General features: G+C 52.4%; 2 protein-coding genes across 4 annotated transcripts; both read right to left on the bottom strand.

Annotated features, from left to right (window-relative positions):
- Positions 1-2,167: 2,167 nt before the first annotated feature.
- SUV39H1 (SUV39H1 histone lysine methyltransferase) lies at positions 2,168-14,236 on the bottom strand. Of its 3 annotated transcripts, none has more exons than XR_009538529.1 (7): positions 14,165-14,236; positions 11,886-12,031; positions 9,890-10,552; positions 4,668-4,814; positions 4,456-4,585; positions 4,021-4,136; positions 3,584-3,715 (listed from the first exon to the last, which is right to left on the bottom strand). XR_009538529.1 is itself a non-coding variant. In XM_060138317.1 (6 exons), the coding sequence occupies exons 1-6, from the start codon at positions 14,181-14,183 to the stop codon at positions 3,582-3,584; spliced, it is 1,239 nt and encodes a 412-aa protein (XP_059994300.1). In that variant the 5' UTR covers positions 14,184-14,236; the 3' UTR covers positions 2,168-3,581. The 3 variants fall into 3 exon arrangements, 1 of the variants encoding a protein (XP_059994300.1); XR_009538528.1 differs by having other exon boundaries at positions 4,021-4,186; XM_060138317.1 differs by lacking the exon at positions 4,021-4,136 and having other exon boundaries at positions 2,168-3,715.
- Positions 14,237-19,268: 5,032 nt separating this feature from the next.
- WAS (WASP actin nucleation promoting factor) lies at positions 19,269-26,022 on the bottom strand. The gene is made up of 12 exons (XM_060137471.1): positions 25,832-26,022; positions 25,321-25,461; positions 24,261-24,347; positions 24,056-24,158; positions 23,902-23,943; positions 23,755-23,808; positions 22,923-23,097; positions 21,882-21,924; positions 21,525-21,678; positions 20,909-21,315; positions 20,553-20,667; positions 19,269-19,512 (listed from the first exon to the last, which is right to left on the bottom strand). Exons 1-12 carry the CDS (start codon positions 25,961-25,963, stop codon positions 19,457-19,459), a joined length of 1,509 nt encoding a protein of 502 aa, XP_059993454.1. The 5' UTR covers positions 25,964-26,022; the 3' UTR covers positions 19,269-19,456.
- Between the last annotated feature and the right edge of the window lie 876 nt (positions 26,023-26,898).

Here is a 26,898-nt window from a genome sequence, read left to right on the forward strand (position 1 = left end):
CCAAGCTGTTGTGGGTCTGTGTCCCAGTTATGAGGTCTCTCTGCCATTTGTAGCAGACTTTGCCCAGGTTTGTGAGGTTTCTGGGCTGTTTGGTGATCTGTGTCCATAAAGGTCAGGTATCTGAAATCTTTCTGGATATGAGTACAAAGTGCAAATTCCTTGAGTGGTTTTGAGGTCTGAGTCCAAGGTGTGCTATTTCTCAGTCGTTTGCGGGTCTGTGATTTTTGCTGGGGATGTTAGCCTAGGATGTGAGGTTTTTAAGCTGTTTGGGGTCTGTGTCCAGGACGTGTGACCTCAGAGTTATCTGGGGTCTGTATCACAGGACCTGAAGTCTAGAAGCTGTGTAAAGGATCCATGTCCAGATCTTCGGATCTCTGAGCTCTTCTGTGAACTAGAATAAGAGACCTTTGAGCTGTTTGGGGGTCTGTCTCAGTGTTTGAAGGCTCTATTTGGGGGAAATCTGTGTTCAGTACGTGACATCTCTGAACAGGAATCTGTCGAGAGTGTGACGTTGCTGAGCTGGGTTAGGTCCCGTGTCCCAGCGGATGTGATTTTGGTGCTGTCTAGCATCATGTTCGTGTTGTGAGGTCTCTCAGCTGTCTGGTGGTCTGAGAAGAGGGTTTGAGGTCTCTGAACCATTTCTCCATCTTTACCCAAGTTTGTAAGTTCTTCAAGAAGTTGGTGGGTCTTTATCACCAGCTGTGAAGTCTCTGAGCTTTGTGGGGGCCTGTAGTGAGATTTTCAGGTCTCTGAACTCTTTGGGTATGTATGTGGGTTGCAAAGCGTGAGGTCTCTGAATTGCTTGGTAGTCTTTCCTAGGATGCCCTGACTCTGAACTGTTTAGAGGTCTGTGTCAGAAGGTGTGAGGTCTCTGAACCATGTATAGATGTTTCCCAGAGTCGGAATTCTCTGAACTGTGTCTGTTTCTGGGCTCTGAGATCTCTAAGCTCTTTGGGGTCTGTGTTCAAGACTTTAGTCTGAGTTGTTTGCGGCACTGTGTTCTAGGGAGCAAGGGCTCTGGGGTGTTTAGTGCTCTGTGTTCCGGGGTGTCTCAGCAACTTGGGGGTCCATGTCTAAGGTATGAGGTTTTGGAATAACTTAGGGATCTGTGTTCAGAGTATGAAGTCTCTTGGGTGTTTGGGCGGTCCATGTCTGGGGTGTCACATCTCAGCTGTTTTGGGGGGGTTATCTGAGGCTATGAGGCCTCTGGGCAGTTTGGGACTCGATGATCAGGGTGTGAAGGCTCCAAATAGCTTGGGGAGCAGTATTCCAGATTGTGAGGTATTTGAGATGTTTGTGCATCTCTAGCCCATGAATCCAATGCAGTGTATGAGGCAGCATCTGAGGTCTCGGAGTTCTTTGGAAGTCTGTGTCCCCTGGCTTCAGTGCAGCCTCAGTGATGTGGGGTTTGTGTCTAGGTATGAGATTGCTGAGCTGTAGGGAGATGTATGTCCCAGGGTATGAGGTCCCTGAGGTTTGGGGTCAATATCCAATGTATAAGGTCTATGAGCTGTTTGGAGGCTCATGCCCTAGGTGCCCTGAGGTCTCTGAGCTGTTGAGGATTCTGTCACCTGTGTGTGAGGTCTTTGAAATCTTTGGGTATGTGCCACAGCATGTGCAGTCTCTGAGCAAAACCAAAGGGCACTGGCTCACGTTCAGGTTGAGGGGTGATAAAAACAAGTACATATACTTGAAACACCATCTCATTGTTATCTGCTCTATACCCTGGCACGTATAGGTGCTCAATAAATATTTGCAGAAAAACCTTCCCCCAGCACACACAAACTTTTCTCTTTGAATGCAGGAGGCAGGCTTTGGGCTCAAAACTTTGAAGAGCAGGGAGGATCCAGCTAGAATTGTGTCTTATTTCTGTATCTATCTCCACTGTATTTATTTCTCTGGTTTTTGTTTATGGCCAGTGATAATGGTTTGTCCATTTAAACAGCAATGGATTTAGTTTGCTTTTTCAGTGCATTATAAAGTTTAAGTATAAAGCAAGCTTATTTTAGGTCAGGATGTTATGTAGACGACGGTGCAAGTGGTGCACTGTGGGGAGTGTTAGTCAAATGGCTGAGGTTGGAGGACTGCGTTCCTGGGCGCCCCCGGCTCCCAGCCTCTCACCTCCCCAACCCCCACCTACACAAGGTCTTCAATCCCCACACCTTGGTTTGTTCAGTCAATAATTTGTTTTATTGATGCCTATCCCAGGCTGGGTAGGGCTGAGGGATATACAAGAGAAGAATCAGATTCAGTCCATGCCTGAAGGTCAGTCTGGGGTGGGAGCACGGACACACAGACGGACATATAAACGGACACACAGATCTGGTGGCAGGGCACACAATGTCACGTAGGGACACTACGCACAGGTAGTCAGGGAAGGCTTCCTAGAGAAGACCTCACAGGGGAAGCAAGGGGCGAGGCAGCCATCAGAGCCTTCACCTTTTGTACATTTGTGGGCAGGTAACTTTTGAGACCAGTGGACCCAAGGTGAGCACAAAGGGCCAGGGCTGGGAGGCAGCAGAGGCTCCCCTCGCCTCACCACACCCTCGTGGGTAAGCCAGCCCCACCCCCATTCTTGGCCTGCGCTTTGCCTTCTGCCACATGGGCCCGTTCCTGGGATCCACCTCCATTGTTTCCAAGGCTTCCCTGAGACAATCCACATGGACCAGGTGCTCTGCCCAGTGCCTGGCACCTCATCAACGCCCCATCAATGCACATTTTGTCCTAAGTGCTATCTACAGCCTAGCCAGGTCTCAGTTCCAGCTCTGGGTACTCCCAGCAGTCGTCGCACCCCAGGTTTAGAGCTCCCAGCACCCTTTGAGCTCCTGAGAGCCCTGGGCACCTTCTATGTACTCCCAAAGGCAAAGCTCAGTCCCAGCCCACCTTAAGGGCTGGGAAAGTCTGGACTGCCTTTCACTGGCCAACAGGCCATGGGCATCCACTGTCCTTCCAGTGGCATGTGGGTGTCCACTTCTCAGACGCACAGCCCTGAAAAAGAGACCCTACGGCTCTTAGGCCAACACTAGGAGCATGCAAGCATAAGCAGGAACCAGCCTCAGACCCCAGCCTTGGAGACCCCCTTTCTTTCACTAGCACAACATTTCTGTGGTAGGGGAGACAGTGGGCTGGGAACCCTGGGCTCTGGTATCAGCCTGTCCTGGGGCCGCTTCCCCACACCCTTGGGGTAGTGGGGAGAGGGCCTGCAACAGACCCCTCAAGCTCCAGGCAGAAGCAGGTGCAAAAACAAACGTCTTTCTATTCTGGGTCTGGGCTGGGGCTCAGCCCTTGGACCTCCTTGCTAGGCGATGAAATCCCAACTGCAGAAAGTCCTGGTGCTGAAAAATCACTTCCGAAGGTGGGCAGGGGTAAGTGCAACCCACGGATGGGGCTGGGACAGGGAGAGGGAACTCCTGTAGTCTGTCCTCCCCATGGCCCCGCAGCGCCGAGCATGGGGCAGGTGGGGGCAGGCAGAGGCAGGCAGGAGGCCCTGGCAGTCGTTCCTCAACAGGAGGGCAGCAGTGGGTGGGTGGGGTACGCATATTTAGGCCCCCATGGTCAGTCTGGCCTCAGACTTCAAAGGGCTAGAAGAGGTATTTGCGGCAGGATTCAGTCCCACACTTGCATTCAATACGGACCCGCTTCTTGGGGGAGCCGGGGAGCCCGGCCAGGCCAAAGTTGGAGTCCATGCGGGTGCTCTCCATGTCCACGGGGTCCACTGTGGAGTCATAGCCGGGGGTGGGGGAGTACTTGTTAGATAGAAGGCCTAGATGAAGTTGTCCCACTGCCCTTTTTACCACGGGACCCAGGGATCTTAGGGGATGGGAGCAGGTCTGAGGTCTGGGTCAGGAAGGGGTCATGGGGTTGGTGGTTTCAGGCAAGGGCCAGGGCTTAGCACTAGATGGGTGTTCAGGTATTAGGAAGATGGCCAGGGATTGGGGGTTCTTGGAGGAGGGGTGTCAGGGAGCTGTCAGGGGCAACCAAGAGGGTTGTGTCAGGCAGGGGTCAGGAATGGAGGGTCACCTGGGCATCCAGAGGGGCATCTGAACTCTCCTGCCAAAGATCCCCCCTCGAGTGTCTCAGAGGTGGCTAGTTGGTCAAGAAGGGGACTGGTTGGAGGCCACAAGGGTGTCCAGAGGCTTAGAATGAGGAAGGCCAAAGGGGGTTAGGAGTGGGGAGGGTTGGGGGACTGGGGAAATTCAGACAAGATTGGAGTCAGGAGGAGTGTCATAACTGTTGAGCCAAACATCCTCCCCCGGGAGCCCTGGGAGAAGGTGGCATGAGTGTATCAGAATTGGGGTCCAGTGGCTGGGAATTAAGGGACCCCCAAAGGGTAGGCAGGGGTCCAGGAGTCCAGATATGAGACTGGGAGTAAGAACATCTTAAAGTTCCTTGGGGAAGGGTCCTTGTGCCCCACGTCATCGTGTGTCCCTGCCCGCGGTCCCCTGCCACCCCCACCTTGCATGTTGTAATCGAAGGTAAGCTCCTCGCCTGCCCGGATGGTTCTTGTGGCAAAGAAAGCAATGCGGGGCAGCCGCTCATCAAGGTTGTCTATGAAGACGTTGTACACCTGGAGGTTGGGGTCACACTGGGCAAAAAAGAACAGTGGGAGGGTGAGGAGGGGCCCAGCCTGCTCCTCCCGACCCCCCGCCCGCCTTCGGGGTACCCACACTGTGGTTGACAAAATGGGAGATGTTGCCGTAATAGGCGGCGTCCACAGTGTACACATCCTCCACGTAGTCCAGGTCGAAGAGGTAGGTGGCGCCCTGGCGGTCGTAGATCTGGCCCCGCCGCTCTGCCTCCTCTGAGGTAATGATCTGAGGAGAAGGCCACAGGGGAGGGGAGGTTGGCCAAGAAGGTTCAGGAAAGCCAGCACAGCTCCCGACCCCCTAGCATGGCCCCCCTGGAGGAGAACAAGGGAGCAAGGAGGCACCCGCACCCTGCAGCTGGCTCAGCGGGGCTGGGCGGTGTGGACACATGCGAGGCAGTGACGCACAGGGTGTGTCAGCCCTTCTCAGCCCTCTGGAGGGCACTGGGAGTCTCAACGGTAGGCAGAGGGCGGCCACAAGGTCCAGGAGTGACAGACAGAGGTCCCCATAGTGAGATGCCCATAGTAGGACATAGTGAGGGGACCCAGATCAAGGGTGAGAAAGAAGAAGACCCAGTACTCAACAGAGAGGGGTGGGGAGAGTGGGGGTGAGAGAGGCTGACTGATCCAGGGCGAGAGAGCCTGAGGCGCTGCAGGATCCAGCACTAGAGAACCGAGCCAGTGCAGGGCGGTGCAGACAGCAAAAGGAACATGGAGAGTAAGCTGAAGAGAGAGGCCTGGGAAAAGGGAGACTGAGTGAATGAGAAAGGGACTCAGAAGAGAGAGCTAGAGGCAGAGAGTTAGAAACAGACAGAATCTTAATGCAAAAGATCCAGGTCCAGAAAAAAGGCCCAAGACCCCAAGGAGTCTGAGATCACAAAAAAGAGACCAAGGCCAAAAACTCAGAGATGGAAGAGGAAAGAAAGGGGACCAGAGCACAGAGTAGAGCACCTCGCTCAGCCCTGACACCGCACACTGCCAACAACTGGTATTTAAGACAGCAGTAGGCATTTCCTCCTCCCCAGATGGGTCCCCATCTGTCCTAGTAACTGGACCATTATCCTAGCCCAGCCTGTCCTTGCCTCCCAAATGCTGGTGACGGATTCCTCACCCCAGCCCCTGCCACACTCCATCCCTCCTCTCCATCCCTCATGTCCCCTCTTCTGGGCCCATGCCTCTGGGTGAGGTCCCGCGGTAGCCAAGATTGCCCCCTCCTCAGCCTGGGTGCCCCTAGACCAGGGCCGGCCTCGTTCTCCACTCCCGGGTTTCTGCCCGGCCCTCAGACACAAGTGCCAGCACAGTACACAGCAGACACACAGCAGATGCCCATTATTTGTATCCTGCTTTCTAGCTCGGAGAACTGACCTCTGTCCAGCAGTGGTTCTATAGGCAACTCAGGCACTCTCTTCTCGCCACACCCCTTATTCCTTCCTTCTCCCTTCATCAGAGACCCACTGCCCACCACCACCCTCCTGCCACACTGGGCATAAGCCCAAGACCCACCCGGGCCTCCTTCCTTGCTCATCCTCAAGCCAGCCAGTGACCTTGCTCTTCCTACTTCTGGTCTTGACCAGCCTCCGTTTTCTCTAGCCTCCTCCCTGCCTCCTCCACCTCTGTTCCGTGCTGAATGCCAATCAACAACCCCCTTAGAAGACCAAGGCCTATCCCTCAGGCCGCACTGCTCACTGCCCCATACTCCAGCTCCATTCCGTGAGGAACCTGGCTCCCCCATACCCTCAATTTTTGTTTGTTCACTCATTCATTCAGTGGATTTTCATGAGGCCTACCCTGTGCCTGGTCCCAGTACTCAGGGGTTACAGTTGGGTGGGGGAGACACAGGAACCAGGCTTTGTCCTGGCCCTCAGGGGTCAATTTGGTGGGGAAGTCACAGGGACCAGGTCCAGTCTGGCCCTCGTGGGTCACAATCTGGTAACATAGATGGACTCAGACACCCACAGTGCTTAGAGTTTAAGGGGCAGTGGAAAAAAGATACACCATCAAAGCAAACTGCAGATCACACAAGGGCTTTGACCAGATTGAAAAGTGGGGACTCTCCTGAGGGACAAAACAGGAGCCACAGAAGCATTTTGAGGAAGAGTATATCAAGGTCAGTTTCCCTCCACCTCCCACATACTCTTCCTTGTGACATCAGCTCCCAAAGATGTCACTTCTCTGTGCAGCCTTCCTGAAGCTCCCAATCCCCACCCACCGCTGCCTTCAGAAGCCTGGGATCAAAGGACAGCCTCTCCTGGGCTCATGAGCATACTGGGTGGTGTCTGGGCCAGCTTTTCCCTTTGGGCCCCTCCCCAACCAGAGGGAATGCCCACCTCCTCCTCAGTCTCCATCTTCCTGCCTGTTCTGCCCCTACCTGCTCCCCCAGTCTCCCCAGGAGTGAGTCACACTGCAAACCCTGCAGGGCACAAACGGTTCCTTCTCTCTGTCTTCTTTTCATTCCCACTCTGTAAGGGGTGGTCCACCCTGAAAACCTGAGAACAAATCAGTCCATTTCCCTGCTCCCCAGCAATTCTCTGGAGTGACTGGGGAAGACAGATGGGCTAGAAGCTGGCAGCCGGGAAAGGGTTTTGATGGGAATGGGAACCAGAAGACTCAGAGTCCAGTTGCTGCTCTGCCCCGTCCCAGATATGGGATCCTGAATGTTCTCTCCCTGCCCCTGTTTCCTCAGCCAACCCCGCCCCCCCAAATCCAAAAAACAACACTCCACCAGGTTTGGCAGCACACCAGTTTTAGACATTTGGGCCTTTTTTACCCACTTTACTAGCTTGGTGACTGAGCACTTTACTATACCTCTCTGGGCCTCAGTTTTCTCATCTGTCGAATGGAGATGACAGTGACAATCATCCCAACCTGATAGGGGCTGTTGTCAAAATCCAACAAGATCAGAGATGTGAGAGGGATTTCTGTTTGTTTTTGTGTTAGGAGTGGTTATGAGTACCGTAGCTTGTCAAAATCTAACAGGCTCCCTGATTTTGTGCGCCCTTTCCCGAGAAAGGAAAAACTGCTGCTAATTAAATGATGATATGCCATCATTTAATTAAACTAAAGCGAGACTCACTTTCATTTCAGAGTTGTTAAAATATGAAGAAAGTGCATGTTTCAGAATTGATAAAACAGGCTATGTTCTCTGCTGGGTGAGGGTGGAGATGTTCTGACAGAACGTGGAAGGGCAGCTCACGTGGAAGGACTGTCAGTGCAGAGGTGGAGAGTGAACGGAGGTCCAGATTGGAGGAGGACAGTGTGGTGAACGGGTCGGGGATATGCCCTTGATAACACCCGGTAGGACAGCACCGCAGGGTCCCCAGAAACCGCCATGTTTACAGCGTGGAGGAGTAAGGACACTAAGGAAGAATGGTGGGAAAAGTATTGGGCCCAGGGGACCTTGGGGTGCCAGTGAGATGAAGACTCTTCCTCCTCCTTGCCTGTCAGGATTCTCCTGTGCTGTTGACAGCTCCTCCAAAGACTGTCAGTGCAGTGAAGCTAGGGATACCCACTGCTCTGGACTTCCTCTAGGACTGTTGACTCCTGTGGGTGTGGACACCTCATCCCCTGCACTGCTAACATAGCTCTGGGGTGTGACATCTCTTCCACACTGTCACTGTCCCTCTAAGGTCTGGACATCTCCACCAGAGTGTCAGGGCGCTGAGGGTGTGGACACTTCCTCCAGGCTGTCAGAGTCTCTTAGGTGTAGACCTGAGCTCCTTCAGACTGTCATTATCCCTCTGGAGTGAGGACACTTCACTTTCCTGAGTGTCAGGGCAGTGTGGGTGTGGACACTTCCTAAGTCAGACCGCCAGGGTCCTCTGGAGAGCCTGCTCTCTTCCTCAGGTCGTTCTGGGACATGGACACCTCTTCCTACAGATTGTCAGGACCCCCCCTTCTCTAGACTGTCAGGAACCCTCTGGGCTGTGGTCACCTCCTTCTTCCTCTAGACTGTCAGGTCCTTCAACATGTGGACATTTCCTCCACCCAACCACTGGGATTATCTGGGGTGTGGACATCTCCTTGTCCAGACTGTCAGGGTCCTCTGCAGTGTGGACTGCTCTGCTTCTAGACGGTCTCTGCCCCGCTCCCAGCCCCGGGGGCTATGACCCTCTCTACTTTACAGTTCCTCAGAGCAGGAGCCTCTCCTCTTCATCAGTGTTATCACTACAGTGTAGACATCCTCAGGTGTGCGTCCCTTAGGCCAATTCTGTCACTTCCCAGCCATGTCATACCCCTAAGAGACCCACAGAAATACGGAGGTGTTTGGGGTTGTCATCGTGACAAGGCACACTCATGGATTTAAATGGTCAAGGTCCAGGGATGTTAAATGTTCCCCAATGCATGAGACGGTCCTACGTAACAAAGAACTGCCCCACTCCAAATGCCCACCACGTCCCATCTTAGAAGATGACACTTGCTGTTGCAGATACTTGCTAGTTATTCACCCAAATCCCTTTTTGTTTTCCACTTGGGCATATGGCTGAATCACACTTCACAGCTGCTTTGCACTGAGGTAAGGCCAGTGACTCGGTTCCAGCCAGTAGGTGCGGGCAGACATGATATGCACCGCGTCCAGGCCTGGCCTCTCAGAAATCTCCCCTTCTGCAACCCCCAGCCTACTTGCCAGGCAATGCTGAGGATCAGAGGCGACTCTAAGGCATGGCACAGGCACAAGAGGGAAAGAACCTAGGTGGCCACGCCGTCGTGTGGAAGGATACGACCCAAATGCCCACACTGGTAGAGCAAACGGACTTATAGCATGCAAAGCCATTAAGATGTGGGGCTCGTCTGGTCCAGCGGCTAGCCTGCTGGACACAGCCCGCCTTTCCCCAGTGTCCTGCGCGGCTAAAAGAGGAGGTAGCCAACCTCCCCAAGGCATGTCTATGTCCTACTCCAGACTGTGTTCCTTTTGTGCAGATAAGTAAAAGGTGCTCCTTCTGGGTAGACACAGCTTGGTGATAAGCTGGACCCTCGTGAAATGAGAAGAGGAAGTGCCTTTTCAGGTGACGCAATCCTGTGCAGACCACACGGCCTGTTAAAAGGAACGCTGCCTGGATTTCAGTTCCCGCTTTCCTCTTTGCTAGGTACCCTTATGAAGTCAACCCAGTCTGGAGGTATTTTAACGTGCCTTTACCAGCTTGGAATACTCGCCCCTGCCAGGATGTCCCTCTCACACTCAGGTTAACCCCCTCAACACCTTTCCCACAGGGAAAGCAGGGAAGCTGCAGGCACACAGTGGGGAGAGCTGGGCGCGCACGGTGGGAACACACGTGGGGAGAGCTGCGCACAGCCCCGTCTCCCTACCTCTCCCACGTACTCCATGACGAAGCTGTTCTTGCGGATCTTCTCCAGCGTGCGGACACCCCAGCCACGTCCATCATCCGTGCGGAAGATGCAAAGGTCATAGCGGATGCCCTTCTGTACCACGCGGTTGGGGCAGTCATAGCCACAGCGGCAGCGGGAGTTGCACTCGTAGATGGGCAGCCCGGCTCGCAGGCGCACCTGGCCCTGGTCATTGTAGGCAAACTTGTGCAGCGACGCCCCAGGGCAACAGCCTCCAGCAGGTGCCCACAAACAGTCTTGGCACTCGCAGCCCACAGCCACCTGGTTGAGGGTGATGCCCTCACCGACACGGTACTCGTTGATGTACACGAAGGCCCGTGGGGGGCCATCCAGGTCCACCTCGTTCTCCACGGTGATGCGTCCCAGGTGGCTGCGCTTGGCGTTGAGCTCCTGCTCCCAGCGCCGGAGCGCCCGCCTCTGCTTGGCCTTCTGCACCAGGTAGTTGGCCAGGCTTGGGTCCAGGTGCCGGGGTGGCTTTGACCGGTGGTGCCGCCGGAGCAGCTCCCTTTCCAAGTCCTTGTGAAACTGCTTGAGAATGCGCACACACTTGAGATTCTGCCGTGGCTCCCAGGTGCTCTCTGAGTCTGGGTACCCACGCCATTTTACCAGGTAATACTCCTGTTCCTGGGGGGGGGGTGGGGAGGGATGAGGTCACTGTGATAGACGAGACCCTTGGGCCAGCCCTCATGGAACTTCCATCCCAACGCCTGTGGACAACACCCAAACTGTTCTTCCCGTTTCCTGGAATGACTCTGTGCAGTGGTTAAAAAGCATGGGCTCTAGAGTGAGGCTCACTGGGTTCAAATCCCTCACTCCCGCTTACTATCTGCCTAAATCCCAACTTTTAATTTAATCTCCCAAACATATTCCCTCCTGCTAGCTGTTCAGTCCAGCTCTCCAAGTCATCCTTGACTCCTTTTTCTCACACTCCCCACATCCACTCTCAGGAGATCCTGTCAGCCCTGCCTTCAAGCTACATCCAGAATCCTACACTTCACACCTCTGTCACCGTCACCACCGTCATTGCTCGCCTGGAGTGCAGCAGCCTCCTCACCTGTCCCCCTGCTTCCACCCTTGCCCCTACAGTCTGTTCTCCACACAGCAGCCAGAGGGATCTTTTCTTGCTGAGCGGCAGCTATAGGATAGAGTTTAACTACACAGATTCTACAACTAGACAAATCCTGAAACTGCCGCTCCCTAGCAGTGTAAACTTAGGCAGTTATTTAACCTTGCTGGGCCTGTTTCTTCATCTGTAAATAAGAAAAAAAAAGCTGACATTTTTCTAGCATTTGTTATGTAGCAGGTACTGTTCTAAGCAACTTACATGTATTAACTAATCTAACCCTCACAACTCTATATGAGGTAGATACTACTAATTATACCCATTTTATAGATGAGGAAAATTAAGTACAGAGAATTTGGGTAAGTATCCCGGGGTTACAGAGCCAGGATCTGAACCCAAGCATGCTGGCTCCAGGCTGCTCTCTTAACCATCCTGCCATTACCTCCTCTGGCAACAATAACAGTTCCCATTTTACAATGTTGCTGGCAGGATTAAATGAGTTTCTGAAAGGAAGTGCCTGGCAGGCAAAGTGCTCATAACCATTAGCTGTCATTATCTCCACTACTGGGGTCAACATCTCAATCTTTGCAATTGGTTTGTATTCCTAGGGAGGTGGGAGGAGAGATTTATCTGGGGATTCATTCTGGCTCCTGCCCCTCTCGGAAAGCCACTTAGTTTTCCCACCTGTAAAATGGAGATGATAAGAGGGCCTACTAATCCTATTTTTTTAAGATCAGAGGAGAAAATTACTTTTGGAAACAAAGTAATACGTAATAAGATGTGGGTATTAATAATAAGATGTGGGTAATAAGATGTGGGTAATTGGGGGTAAGGGGGCAGGAAGCCAGCTTCCTTGAGTCACCCCTGCCCCGGCCATGGTCACCCCAGACTCACGCGGATCTTTTTGTAATCGCACAGGTACTCGACTTCAAAGTCATAGAGATTCCTCTTGGAGATGCCAAGGGCAGGGCAGGAGAGTTTGGCCAGGCGGCACAGGTCCTGTAGCTGATTCCAAGAAGACTTGCAACACACACTGCAGCCTAGAACAAAGGGGGCCATGAAGGAACTATTGCTGGGCATCCTGGCAAGGCCAGGGGTCAAAGAGGACCCCAAATCTTCCCTGGGACTTCCAAAGGACTACCTCAGAGTCAGTGAAATTTAATCCACAGGCCTTCCCACAGGCCTTCCCAATGCTAAGACCCTTCTACAACAAAAATGTGCCACTCCCATCTCAATGCTCACTGTCCAAGGCTTTCCCTGGAGCAGCAGACTTCCAAGTGGGATCTGCTGCATGGATTGTCCTAAAGGAATCTATTCCCAGAGCTTCCAGCTCCCTCTATACCATTCCTTAAACTGCCTGCAAACCTGCCTGGAGTTCAAGACCTAATCATCCTTCTCCCCACTTTGCAAAAGAAAGAGAACAACCCCCTCCATCTCAGTAGGGTGCATTTCTCCAAGGTGTGTGGGTAGGGATGGGATTAAAACCTCCAGGGCACCAAACAAAGGCGTAACTAGAAAGACTGGTCCATAATCCTTTATCTGAAGCTCCCGGGGCCAGATGTTTTGGAATCCAAATTTCTTTTTTAGATTTTACAAGTGCAGTTCTAGGTATATCCCATACATTCCCTAACACACCCCTAGTGTGGTCAGGGCATCAAGACATAATCAAATACATTAATAGTTCTGCAGCAAAAGTCTGAATTTTCACAAACATAGAAGAAATAAAGCTGCAAGATAGTGGCACTGAACAGTCCCTCCATCTAGCCTAGTTTTACCACTGAATGATACCAAATTTAAGTTTTCAGGGCTTTTTGGATTTCAGAATTATGAATAAGAGATTGTGGAGTGGTATTAGATTACAGGAAGCTTCCCCAAATGGTTAGTGCAGGTGCCTTAAACCCACAAGGTATATTTTTTCACACTGCATTTTGATTTTCTCTGTCTCATCCACATTTCTGTGAAGGGTAAAGCTGGCCCAAAGGGGTGTGCTCTGAATTCAAGAACAGACAGAACAATATAGGTTAGTGACAGTAATTACTTTAAATATACCTGGAATGTTTTGGGGGGCTACCAAAAGTTTTCAGGACACACAGATTTTTTTTACTTAAAAAGGCTTCTTTCGGTTCAAGGCATATTCTTGATTACTGTGCTTTAGAAGCCATTTTATCAAATCATTTCACAAAACCCTTATTCCAAATATAGTCAGTCAGTCCTTATCCTATTTCATCTTTTAAAAATGTTTAATATTTTCTACCTTCCATTACAAAAACCAAACATTTAAACTCATGATGAAATACTCTAGATGTCAACCTACAAATGTACAAGAGCTTTGCAAAATTATTACGTGTGCATTTCCCCCCCTCCACTTAGGCAGGCCTAGTGGAGACTCGGCCTGTACCCACGCCTTCCTTTCCCTGTGATGCCTCTCCCTTTCAAATCCTTAACTTGCTTTTGAAGCCCCGCTAACGTGGTCCCAACTCACATCAGCTGCTGTCTCCGCACTGACCACAGATGGACTCTCCTACCCTCAGAGCTCCCCCTCACACCTGTGGAACCCATCCTCCCCGCAGCTTCCCTCACCCAGAGGGGCCCACCTTCCCCAACACACTGAGTCACCCCTCCTTCCCCGCGCATGGGGGAGTCCAGCTCTCCCATTAGGGAAGCCCCCTTCCCCTCTTCCTGGGCGAGCCCTCTCTGCCGCAAACCCCTCCCCCACCACGCTGCGAGGAGATACCCTCACCCAGAAGAGTCCCCCGTCCCCTAACTCTGAAAAGGAGGTCCGTCCCCTTCCCTCCCCTCCCCTTCCGGCGTCTCGCGTGGACACCAAGAGGGTAACGGTCACCGGCGACCAATTTTCCCGCGCGCGGGCGCGGCCTCCCAGACAAACCCCCGTGCGTGCGCGCGCCGTCCGGTCGCGACCTGCGGCGCGCGCGCCCCTCCCGTGTCCCCACTTAGCCCCTTGCCCGCCGCGTTCCGAGGCACGCGCCCCCTCCCCTCAGCCCCGCCCAGCCCCGCGCGCCAGGCCCGCGCGCCCCGAGCTCCAGCCTTTCGGCGCCGAGCTTCCGGCTCCCGACCCCGTGGCCTCGGACGCCGGGGCCCCGAGCCAGCGACGCCACCCCTCCAGCCCACCCGGCCCGGCCAGCGGGCCCGCGTCGCTGCCGCCACTGCTTCACCTTTTAAATTTTCCGCCATCTTTCCCCACGGCTAACTACATTCGGGCCTAACCGGCCTCGCGAGAGGAGAGCTCGCGCGGGCGTGGCCGAGAACGCGCAGCCTATTGGCCGCGCCGCGCCGCGAGCAGCGCCCGCGCGGACCAACCGGCGAGCCGTGACCGGATCCCTCCCCGCCTCCCGGCTCGGTCCAGAAGGCGGGTGCTCGCCGGCGCTTTCCCAGAGTGCGTCTGGGAGGCGGAGGCGGCGGCGGCGGCAGCTGAGGTTGCCGGAGGCCCTGCCCGTAAGCCGGTCTGTCTGTCACGCTGTCAGCCAATCACGTTGTCAGCCAGCTGCACTGGGGGATTCTCCGTCCTGTCAGACCCCCAATTACCGCCGTCAGTCCGTCACCACATTTTAACCCCAAGCAGGCCGTGACTCCCCAGGTGGATTACCTCCACATACAGCTTGCTCAGTCAGTCACCCGACTCAAATCAGACAATCACCACGACCACTGTCTCATCAGACCTCCGCCCCCCATTCACGCTGTCAGTCAGTCAATAGCAGCATCCATTCGTGCCCTCGGGCCAGCTGCGAGGCCCTCAAGGCAGACACACGGCTCTGACAACAGCTACGCTACTCGCTGCTCGTCAGCCAGCCTGTCATTCCCTTAGACTGTCCCTTCATAGCACCGACAGTCGGTCCAGCAGCCGGGCTCTCTATCTACCCTGGCTCTGGGAGTAGCTCCGAATCCTCTGGGGAGAATCATCTCACCACTGCCCAGGAAGCCACAGCCGGGTCCTCGGGCTGGCTGTGATTATGTCAGGACAGGCTGTCATTGTCAGCATCTAATGTAGCCCTGGCAGTCACGCTCTCCACCGTCAGTTGGTCACTCTGTAATTCCCTCAGGTTCCTCCTCATTCACACCATGATCGGGCACTTTATTCCCTCAGAGCACGTAGTCACAGCAGCTAAAGCCTCCAGGCAACCTGTCAGTCGTCAACAATCTGTCATTTCTCAGGCAAGGCATGCCCCCCATTGGTCGGTCAGTCAGCAGCCTCTGACCCCGGGGCCCTCTTGGGGCGGCTGTGATTCTATCCATGGACAGCCATGGGGTCAGGCAGCTATACTCATCTTTCAGTGGGTCAGCTGGTCTGTGACTCGTTCAGTCTGCCCCTCATATCAGTCAGCCAGGTAGCCATTCTCAGCATCCGACTGGCCACACAGTCTGTCAAGCATGCTGTGATTTGGTCAGGATAGACAGTCAGTCACCAGATACAGTTGCCTATCAGGCGGCCACAGATCTGTCCATCAGTCAGCCTGAAATTCCCTCAGGGTAGATCTCCTTTACACATCGCCAGACAGTGTAACATCCAGACAGCCCCTCGGGCTGGGTGTGATTCCTAACAAGTCAGCCATTTGCAACATCCTGCCACCGAGGCAGGCAGCAGCAGCGTGGATCATCAGTCAGCCAGCCTGTAAGTCCCTCCGGAGGCTGCCCATCTTTTGCACCATCAGGTCACCAGCCCCAGCCTGTCCCAGGCGGGCTGTAATTCAGTTCGATTTTCAGTAGCTCACAGTGTCAGGAAACTGCACTGTCATTTCCTCAAATTGCCCCTCTCCCTGTCAGTCCATGAGTTATGTAGTCAACCAAACGGTTATACAGTTAACCAAACGGTTATTCTGTGCCTGCCAGTCCACCTGTGCACCGGTTGGATAAATGGCTGGTCAGGCTGAGGTTCCATTAGTCCCTGCTTGCCGTGAGCGGAACAGTTAACAGTGAAGTCCCACCATAGATTCCCCTTCCCTCCCTTATTCCTTCTAGAACAGAGTCCGATGCTGGTCCTCACATGCCCCCAGTCTCCCCCGGCAGGCAGGACCCTCCCAATCCCAGGAGTCCAGGAGGCTTGTCCAACCCACGAAAGTGGTTTAAGGCATGACCTCTTTCTGCCTGAATCTAGGGGAAAATGTAGAGGTTTATGGGTATTGGGAAGCATCCCTTGGTCTTCCCCAAACAGTACAGTGTAGTGGGTAAAGGCTTGGATTCTAGAGCCCAAGTACCTGGGTTCAATCCCAGCTCCACCATTTACTAAAGTGTGTGACCTTAGGCAGTTTCTGCATCTGTAAAACCTCGGATGAATGACCTTGGGTGGGCATCTCCTACTCATCTAGAAAATGAATCTTTCTGGGGCTTCCCTGGTGGCGCAGTGGTTAAGAATCCGCCTGCCAGTGCAGAGGACACAGGTTCGAGCCCTGGTCCGGGAAGATCCCACATGCCGTGGAGCAACTAAACCTGTGCCCCACAACTACTGAGCCTGCACTCTGGAGCCCGCGAGCCACAACTACTGAGCCCACGTGCCACAACTACTGAAGCCCACGTGCCTAGAGCCTGTGCTCCGCAACAAGAGAAGCCACTGCAATGAGAAGCCTGTGCACCGCAATGAAGAGAGTAGCCCCTGCTCGCCGCAACTAGAGAAAGCCCGCGCACAGCAACGAAGACCCAACCCAGTCAAAAATAAAATAAATACAATAAACAAATTTATAAAACAAAAGAAAATGAATCTTTCTGGACTAGCACCTTTTCAAGAGACCTCAAAGTAAGAGGCTACCCTGTTATTACTGTGTCCTACTCCCAGCCACTCGTCTGTTCATTCAGAATTAATTTAGTGCCTAGCTGTGTATACTGCATCTCCCAGTGTGAGGCCAATACAAGGTTTTATCCATTCCAAGCTGCACAAGTTTGACCTGCTTTTAATGTAAACCTCACATGGACTGTACCACACATACAGAAAGCTCATAGACCATGGGTGACCCATGTCATGAGTTTCACAAGTGAACATACATGTGGAGCCAGAATGCAGGTTAAGGAACAACATCACCAGCCAGGGCTCCAGAAGCATTTAATTTTTTAACATCTCTGGAATCAGGCTGTGTCTTACAAGCGCTGATGGGTCATAATTTAATTGGCAGTACTTTTTTGTCTTTCTTAGCGATACATAGAATAACGATGCATTTTGTAATCAATGGTGACTCAAGATCAGGGACACCCAGTAATAACAATAGTAACAACAGCAGTAGCAGCATCTGATGCTTATAGATGCCTACAAGGAGGCAGGAACTTTGCAGACACCATCTACTTTAATTTTTATCTTCATTTTAAAGACTGAGGAAACTGAGTCCCAGGGAGGTCAAGCAACTCACCCACAGTCAACTCTTTTACCACAGGTCTGTGCTTGCTCTAGCCTGTGCTCCTGGGGCTTCAGAGGTTGTGTGATGTAAGGTCTTTTCCAGGACAAAGCCTGCCCAAGGGGTTACAGAACTCTGGGTTTGGCGAGGGGAGGTGGGGGAGAAGTGATATGATAGGCCCTTCCTAGATTCAGTGCTCGCCACGGGAACCGACCAGGGTTGGGTGGGTAGTGGAGTAGGGGATGAAGAGTAATGAAAGAATTAAAGGGAACCTGAGGCTCCCCCCTTCTCCAGCTTCCACGGCTGTGGGAGAATTCTTAAGGGGCAAAGCCAGCTCCACTCCCCACACCTCTGCCCTCCCCTAAACCCTCAAGCTGCCCTTGGATGGTTCAGAAATTCTTCCACTAGTCTTGCAGATGGAAGAAGTCTGCCCTCTTTGAATTCCTCCTCACCTTTATCTTCCTCCCCGCTTTCTTCTTCCTCTAAAGGTAGGAAATCTGAGATCTTGAATCCACCAGGTTTCAGAAATGGGAAGGAGTAGCCACCTCTATTCTAGGCTTTGATGTACAAGAGTTTCTAATTACTCCTTTGGAAACAGCTTTAAACACCACGGACAGTTTTGAGTTGTGCTTTTTTTTTCCTGGAGAGAAAGTTCTAGAGGACGAGGGTGACCCAGTGGGATCCCAGTTGGAAAAGGTTACATATTGTTGCCTCCATTGTATAGATGAGGAAACTGAGGCTCAGAGGTGAGGCATCTTGCCCGGGTTCTAGAGCAGATCTATCTGATTATTAAGTTTTTGCTTCTTCCATTGCCATTGGCCAGGACTTGGTTTGCACTGGGAACTGGGCAGAACCAAATTTTAAAATTGAGAGGGAGATCCTGCCCATCAGGATCGTAGTGTGTGAGTTGTGTGCATGGAGAATGGGGAAGTCTGACCATCGAGTACTCTCTTGATCTAATATTATGTTGATTGAACTTTTTTAAAAAAAATAAGTAAGTGATTGAACAAATAACTCTCTCACACATTCACCACACTCAGCCTCACACCAAACTTTTTCCCACCTCAGGGTCTTTGCACTGGCTGTTTCCTCTGCCTGGAATGCCCTTCTCCTCAAATATTCACATGGTTGATTCCTCTCTCTTTAGATCCAGAATAACGGTCACCTCCTCCAAGTGGCTTTCCTTGAACATTCCATCTTAATGTCACTTCCCCGCAGCACATCATAGCACTTATCATGATCTATGACTATCTTTTTAAAAAATTAATTAATTTTATTTTTTGGCTGTGTTGGGTCTTTGTTGCTGCATGCAGGCTTTCTCTTGTTGGGGCGAGTGGGGGCTACTCTTCGTTGCCATGCGCAGACTTCTCATTGTGGTGGCTTCTCTTGTTGATGAGCACGAGCTCTAGGTGCGCGGGCTCAGTAGTTGTGGCTCGTGGGCTCTAGAGTGCAGGCCCAATAGTTGTGGAGCACGGGTTTAGTTGCTCCGCGGCATGTAGGATCTTCCCGGACCAGGGCTCGAACCCGTGTCCCCTGCATTGGCCGGCGGATTCTTAACCACTGCGCCACCAGGGAAGTCCTATAACTATCTTTTGTTTTGATTTAATTCCTTGTTTCTTGTGTGTCTTCTGCCCTAGAATGTTGACCTCACAAGACCAAGAATTTTTGTTGTTTTTTCCCCACTGCCTTATCCCTAGCCCCTAAAGTAGTTCCTGGTAATAAATATCTGTGGAAAGAAAAAAGGGCAGAAGGAAACAAAGAAGTACAGGCTAAATGACCGAGGGAATAAATGAATGTATACCTATAAGGTTAAATAAATGAAATGGGAATAAAAGGGACTTTGGGGAAAAAGGACCCCAAATTCCCACATTTGGAATATAAAGGAAGTAAGATTTAAAGAAACAAAAAGACAGTTATTTTATTTTTGTTTAAAAATCCTTGAGTGAGGAGAACTGAGAAAGTTTGTATAAAAGGGTCCCCTACTATTGCTAGGGTGAGTATTGGGGGGGCAGTCAGAGATAACAGCATTGAAGGGGTGGGTGGAGAAGAAACAGGGCTTAGGGGCCTGGAAGTGGAGGGTGGCGAGCAGGGCTGCCAAGGGAGTGAGCACAGAACAGTGGGGGGGGTGATTCAGTCGTCCCATTCATCATCCTCATCGTCATCGCCAGCCTGGTCCTCCCCTTCGTCTAGAGGGAGAGAGAGAGTGGAACTCAGGATGGGCAGGAGGGTTCAAAAGCCCTAGGGAGGGGGATTACTAGGGCCTGGGAGGTTGGGGCTCAGGACCCTGGGGGACTGAGATCTCATGCTTGGAAATTAGATCTGGGGCCTGTGTGTTGGATGAAGAAGGGACCCCCTCAGAGGAGGGAGATTTAGGGGCAAGGTAGGGACTATAGCTGGGGTCTGGGTTCTAGTTGGAGTCGAGGTTAACATTATTGTCAAAAATGTGTGGTTAGTTGGGATATTATTGTCATACAAAGGGTTGATTTTAACAGACTTATCACTTAACGGGGTGGATTTAAATATTAGCCAAGGTGGAGGAAATTACAATATTATGGTTTCATAATGGGTTAAGGTTAACATTGTTGACACGGAATGGGGTTAATGATGATGTCATGGTCAAAAGATGAGGTTCGTTATGATATTGTCATGTAATGGATTCATGTTTATCTTGTGAACAGACTCTGGGGTTGATGTTAGTATTATTGTCAAAGTTGGAGTTAATTATATTATTGTCACATAATAGGTTGAGGTTAATATTATCCTCATATAATTGTCATATAATGACAATATTGTTGACACATTAAGGGATTAATGTCAACATTATTGTAAAAGATTGGGTTAGTTATAATATTATCACATAATGTGTTAAGGTTAATCTGTTGACACATGGAGTTAGAGTCAATATGATGGTCAAAGATGGGGGCTCCTTATAATATTATCATCACATAGCGGCTAATGTTAATACTATTGAACATATGGGATTAATGTTAATACTATTGTCAAAGATAGAGTTAATCATATTACTGTTACATAATGACAGTTAACGTTGTAGAAAAAGAGACTGATAAAAGATTCATGTTCATGCTCTCATCAACATATGGGCTAATGTTACTATTGATGGTGGCTGTTAGGGGTGTTTTTAGGCTGACACTAGCTGGGAACCAGGGTCGGGGTCCTGGCAGGATGGGCTCCGAATGGCAGGCTCGCAGGGGGGGGGAGCTCTTACCCGAGGAGTGGATGGCTCTGCTTCTCTTCTGCATCACGTGCATCAGGGCCCCCACCAGCCCCTCGGAGCTCTGAGGTGGCGGTTGCAGCGCTGAGCTCTCTGGGGCCCCAGGGGTCTGCAGCAAGCAGGGTCCAGCACACAAGGCTCAGGGCCTGTGAGAGAAGCGCTTCTCCCCGCCCCTCATCATCCTTTCTCCTCCCACACACTCCCGTCTCCCCACCAACCTCCCAACCCTATCACTCAACCCCCAAATCCTGGGACCCCCATCAGTCTCGGCCCTGGCCCCCTAATATCCTGACTTGTGCAGCACACCCCAGAGTCCCAGTCCCCCAATCCTCCATCACGCCGGCCCTCACCTTGTTCAGCTGAATTCCCTGCCGGATTTGATCCAAAAGCGCCCCCCGACCCCCACCAGGGGCCAGGCCCCCCACAAGCCCCAGAGGAGGAGGGGGTGGGGGAGCGATCGGTCCGACCCCAGAGCTGGGTGGTGGCGGTGGTGGTGGTGGTGGCGGAGGCAGGGGCGGCCCCCCAGCTCCAGGGGGGGGAGGGGGCGGTGGTACAGAGCGTCCAGTGGCTGGAGGGGGTGGTGGCGGAGGGCCCCCTCGGCCCGGTGGTGGGGGTCCCCGGGGAGTTGGCGGGGGAGGAGCACCTCCCGAAGGTACAGGGGGTAGTGGGCCAGAGCGACCCTTGTTACTCCCCACAGCTGGGGGCCGGGGGGGCTGGTTCCCTCCTCGGGATGGTGGTGGGGGCGGTGGAAGCGGCTCTGAGGGGGAAAGATAACACAGAGCTATTATTATAGTTTTCTTTAGAGCCTCAGTTTTGCTCATTTGTAAAATGGGTATCCTAATCGACCAACTCCCAATTTGAGCGGTATAGGGGTTTCCATGAGGACTGAGTGCCTGCAATGTATCTCTTAGAGATCAGCTACCAGGGTTGGAGAAGAAGGGGGTGTCCAGAAAGAGGGGGGCTCACCCTGGCGCCTCATCTCCTTCCGCACAGCCTCCAGCCCACCCTGGTTCTCAATGAAGTCATAGATAAATTTGGAGGTCTCCGCGTCAGTGAGCTGGGCCTCACTGATTCCAGCCCTGGAGAACAGGCTCCGCAGATCTGGGTCCAGATTGTTCACCTGCCCAGGAGGTAAAAGGCCGGGGCAGGGGTGTGAGAATAAGGTGGGGAGGGAAGGGGCACAGATTATTATGGGGTCCACCCCAGAGAGGGATCTAAGAGGGGTGTGGGAAGGGTGGGGTCTGGGGAGTAGGTCTGGAGCAGTGGACTATGGAAAGGTAGGTGGGAGTTGAGTGGGGTCCAGGGGACTTTGGAGTTACTCACGTCAAATCCATTCTGGGGGTCCCACCCCACGTGGCTGACATGTCTGGGGGAGGTGAGGAGACCCCAGTGAAGCCCCACGGCCCTTCCTTCCCTCTCTTCCTAGTGAAGCCCTCTTGCCCTCTCCTGCCCAGAGGGACTCTGAGGGGCCAGAATTAACGTATGAGTCTTAAGTGAATGAAGGAGTGAGAGCAGTAGTTATGGAACTAGAAGGGGTCCATAGTTTGTGGTACCCATCTGTCCGCCCAGCCCTCTTTCCACCATCCATCCACCCATCTATTTGCCCACGTAGCCATTCACATTCACCTGTCGGACCATTGATCTATATACATTTGTCTCCCCACTCATCTGTCCACACACATCTATTTACCCATTTGTCCACCAATCTGTCCTAACCCACACTTGTCCATCCACCCATCCATCTACCCATGTGCCCATCTTTCCATCCATTCACTCACTTGACTACCCATTCAACCACACACTTCTGTCTATTTACCCATTGAACTGTCCATTCATCCACATATCTGGCCACCTATCCATCCCCATCCACCTTGTCTGTGAACAAATCAGCCTATATACCCATCAGACCACATACTCATCCACTCACCCATCCATCTACCTACCCATTTCCCATTTACCCATCCATTCATTCTCCAATCCACCCATTCATTCATTCATCCAATTATCCATCTACCCACCGATCCACTCACCCACCAGCCCACCCAGGGTGGGACTAGGGTGGGACTAGCTTGAGGTGAGTGAGGAGCAAAATTTCAGGAGGCATTCACTCTCTGAGTCATGAATTGTAGTTGCATGGCCCGGAGAGTGACTGCCTCTGTAAAAGTTGGGAACCTTGGTGCCTTTGGTGCCTCTCCCTAGTCCCCGGCTTTGAACCCACCCACCTACCCATCCACTCATCTACCTACTCCCCCACCCACCCATCCATTTCCCCATCCTTCCATCCACTCAACTATCCTCCTATCCACCTGCTCATCTGCTCCCCCACCCCCAGGATCTGTGGGCCCACTGGGGAGAGATTCTCACTTGAATCCACTGGGTGCACCAATATCAGCCTTGCTGATCTTTTTCTTCCCTGAGCGTTTCTTATCACCTGGACCAGGCCCAGGTGCAGGGAGCCCACGGTATCGTGAATTCGTGATGTCTGGGTTCTGGATGTCCACTGTCACCAGCCCCAGGGACAGTGAGCCAGCTGCTGGGCCTGTGGGGAAAAATGGGTGACTGGGCCACTGACCCATTTACCTACCAACCAGAGCATAGGAGCAAGAGACAGGAAGATGGTTGAGGGAATCTGTGTGTTTGATGGTCATGGAGGGAGTGGATGAGGGGTCCAGATAGGGTTTATGGAGAAGCGGCTGGGTGGGTGCCACAAACCATCCATACATTCACTGATTAATTAATTAATTTATTTACTCATGCTTATCACTTAAGTACTGACTCATTTATTCACTGGCTCATCGACTAATTTGTTAAATTATTTGTTCACTCATTCAATAGTTACTTTCTTCACCGATTGAAATGTTGTCACTTATTCATTTATTCACTACCGAATTCATTCAATCACTCATTCATTAATTAATTTATTCAATCATCCATCCATCTATTCATCCATTTATCCACATACCCACTCACCTATACATCTCTACACCCACTTATACATCTATCTATATTTTCATCCTTCCATCAATTCATGCCCCCGTTCAACCATCTTTCCACCACCAATCCATCCACCCACACATTCACCCACTTATCGCTGCACCCACCCACCTACTCATCCATCTACCCACTCCCCGCCTGTGTATCCATTCACTCCCCCACCACCTGCCCATGTAGAGACACAGGGAAGAATAGCACTCACCCCCTTGGTCTCCACCTGGGTGTGGGGGCAGGGGTGGGAGCCCTCCTCTTCTCTCTGGGAAGACGGAATGGGTAGAGAGCTATCGCAACCCTGCCACAGGCTCCTGGGCTAGCCCCTTCTTACTCTTCCTTGCACTAGAGGACTCACCTTCATTGGCTGGCACTGGTGGAGGGGGGACCTGGCGCCTGTCTGTGGAGAGACAGGTGGACTGGGAACCAGAACCATGAGAGGGGCTTTTCCAGCTCCCTACTCTTGCGCTCACTTCTGCTCAACCTCTTTTCCTCCCCCAAGGCCTCCTCACCTCCACTTTGCCTCTGATTTCGTTTTTGTATCTTCTCCTGCACCAGGGTCCGGAAGGCCTGGGCCTCACCCTCGTCTGCGAAGTTCAGCCCCGCTTGGCAGTCCTGCACGTGCGTGGGGGGGTCAGTGGCCTTCCAGGCCCCCCACACATTTCCCGTCTCCTCCCTGCACCCCAACTGAGGCCCAGGGGTTAGGTGGTCACTTACATCTCCAGCGAAGGTGTGGAAAAAGGGGGTGGGAGTGGAGTAGACCAGCTGTGAGTACAGCTCCTGTTCCCAGAGCAGCCGGCCAGCCTGGAGAAGTGGGGAACACACTGGCACTGAGGCGTGCCCTGGGTGGCAGGCCTCTGTTTTCTGGACAGGGAACATGGTATACAAACTTGGGGCCCAGGGATCTGATTTGGAGATTTCCAGCTCTGCATCGGAGAGTTGGGGGTCTAGGTGTCAGATGTGGAGGGTTGGGGTACAGTATGGGAATCAGACACTTCAGTGAGAGATTTGGATTTGGGGTCCAGGGCCCTAGATGTGGAACTTGGGGGCTTGAATTTGAGGATTTTGGACTCTAGTCCTAGGAAACTGAGCCCATTCGTAGAATCATCCCAAATCCCCCCTTTTATGGGGGCCTTCATTTGGGCAGGTAGGGCTCCAGGATTAGGAGTTGGGGTTGAGATTTGAGGTTCAGACATATAGACTTGGGAGGTTTTTTTGGAGGCGGGTTTAGCCAACGTATGTGCAATTTGAGGTTTGTGGAGCAGAGTTATGGCTTAGGGGTTTGGTCAATATTTTATGGCCCTGGGATCTTGATGTGGTCCTACTGGATCGACCTTCATGGTTTAGAAGGATGAATTTGGGGTTTATGCTTAGAGAGTTTAGGTTGAGGATTTGTGGAACAGATTTATGACTTAGGAGCTAGGCAGAATTCTGGAGTTCAGGAGTTTTGATGGGCGATTTCTGAGACCCAAAATGTTGAGTTTCGAACAGATTGGAGGTTCAGGTAAAAATACAGTACTCATTTTTTTTGGAGTTTGTGGAACAGATCAGACTTAGGAGGTATACTAATATTGGGGGTTATAGATCTTGACATGAAGACTCTGGGGTCAGTCATCACGGACTTAGAAAGACAAACCAGAGGTTGACATTTGGATGAAGTCTTTGGTTCTGGGGCTCAGGGGTTCATTGATCTGCCTGAGGGCTCAGGGCTATGGACACAGCTCCGGGTTTGTCGGTTGAAAACTGGGTTGTCTGTCCAGTGGGGGGCGGGGGTCACCTGAAGGCCGTAAAGGCGAATGAAGTAAGACTTCTGGGGGTTATCCTTCACGAAGCACACAGCCCCACAATGTTCCTTGGTCCAGTGCTCGGCTCCACGGGGCAGCGCCAGGTACAGCTGAACAACCGCGGTGGCCAGCGTCTGGGAGGGGAGAGCAGGACTCAGTGGAATCTGGTCAGGGGCAGCCAGAGGGTCTGGGAACCAGACCTGGTCCTTCCTTGCCCATGGCTGTCATGGCTCTGAAGGAAGAGCTGCAGCCAGAGGGAAACTGAATGGACATTGAGATCTTCCTGGGATTGGTGAATGGGGGTAAGTGGATTCTAGGAGAGATGATGGAGAGGAAGAGGAGGAGGGGAAGAAAGAGAAAGAGAGGAGGATGGGGAAGATGAGGAGAGAGGAAGGAGGGGAAAGGAGGAGAGGGGGAGGATGGGGAAGATGAAGAGGCGGAAGAGGAGGAGGAGAGGAAGAAGAGGAAAGGGAGACAGGGAGGGCCAGGAGATCCCCAGCTCACCCAGCATTTCCGTCCGAGCATCTCAAAGAGTCGCTGGTTCTCATGGTCCTGGAGGAGGGTGGAGGGTATGTTCTGCTGAACCCCGGGTCCTCCACGGCCCCCAGGCCTGCCTCCCGAAGGGCCCCCACTCATGGTGCCTCCTGCCCTTGTCCTCTCCGGCTAGGCTCTGAGTGCAGGGTAAGAAGAGGAACTTTCGCAGCGAGCAGGGGAACAGGAAGTGCAAAAAACCACAAGGGAAACAAGTCCTCCAGGGGCCCCTCAGTGGGCCTGGCCTCCTCCTCCTCCCTTAGACTGGGGCCCTCCTCCATTTGACTGGTTAGACCCATGTTTTGGACCAGCTCATGTCCTCCTCCTTTTTTCTTACTGTCTGGGGCCCATCTCCCTCTAACTAGCTCGAGCCCTCCTCCCCCTGGTTGGCTGGCAGCAAGAGCTAGGCCACTGCAGCATTTTTGCAGTGTGGCGGGGAGCAGTCATGGGCTGGGCGGCCTCCTTCCTCCCCAAAGCATCTAGTTAGTCTGGGCCCGAGGTCCAAGGCCCCTAGCGCTGAAGGGTTGCTGTGCTAAAGCTTTTCCTTTAATTACACAGCGAGCGCCTGGGATCCCACCCCTCTCCTGAGACCCCAACAACTTGCTCGCACCCAGCTCATCTTCCCCATCCCTACCCCTGCCTCCCTGCAGCTCCCAAATTACTTGCTGCTTATCATCCCCTTTTTGTAAGAAACGGATTTTATAGCATATATAAATGCCTAAACAACATTTTGTTTAGTTGCTGTTGCCTTTGAACTTTTGAAAGTATGTGATATTTGGAGACTTGTCTTTCCCCCCATTCAACATTCTATTTTTATCTAACAAATATTCCTGTAGCACTGAACGTGTGTGCCAGGCACTGTTCTGAAATATTGACTCATTTAAATACTGACTCATTGAAATCCTCACATCAGCCCGGGGGACACACACAATTTTTACCGTGCCCATTTGATGGAGGGAAACTGAGGCACAGAGTGGTTAAATGATTTCCCCAGTAGTCCTAGCTAGCAAGTGGTAGAGCCCAGATTGCATGCCAGGCAG

The sequence above is a fragment of the Lagenorhynchus albirostris genome, chromosome X (assembly GCF_949774975.1).
Source record: "Lagenorhynchus albirostris chromosome X, mLagAlb1.1, whole genome shotgun sequence".
In the NCBI taxonomy this organism is placed as follows: Eukaryota; Metazoa; Chordata; class Mammalia; order Artiodactyla; family Delphinidae; genus Lagenorhynchus; species Lagenorhynchus albirostris.

Excerpts from the sequence above, each read along its gene's own strand:
- WAS (XM_060137471.1), bottom strand. The coding sequence starts at position 25,963 with ATGAGTGGGGGCCCTTCGGGAGGCAGGCCTGGGGGCCGTGGAGGACCC. Across the intron at positions 23,944-24,055 it reads AAATCAGAGGCAAAGTGGAG|ACAGGCGCCAGGTCCCCCCT; the intron begins GTGAGGAGGCCT and ends GTCTCTCCACAG. Across the intron at positions 21,316-21,524 it reads GAAGGAGATGAGGCGCCAGG|AGCCGCTTCCACCGCCCCCA; the intron begins GTGAGCCCCCCT and ends TTTCCCCCTCAG.
- SUV39H1 (XM_060138317.1), bottom strand. Across the intron at positions 4,815-9,889 it reads TCATGGAGTACGTGGGAGAG|ATCATTACCTCAGAGGAGGC; the intron begins GTAGGGAGACGG and ends CCTTCTCCTCAG. Across the intron at positions 4,586-4,667 it reads CCCATTTTGTCAACCACAGT|TGTGACCCCAACCTCCAGGT; the intron begins GTGGGTACCCCG and ends TTTTTTGCCCAG.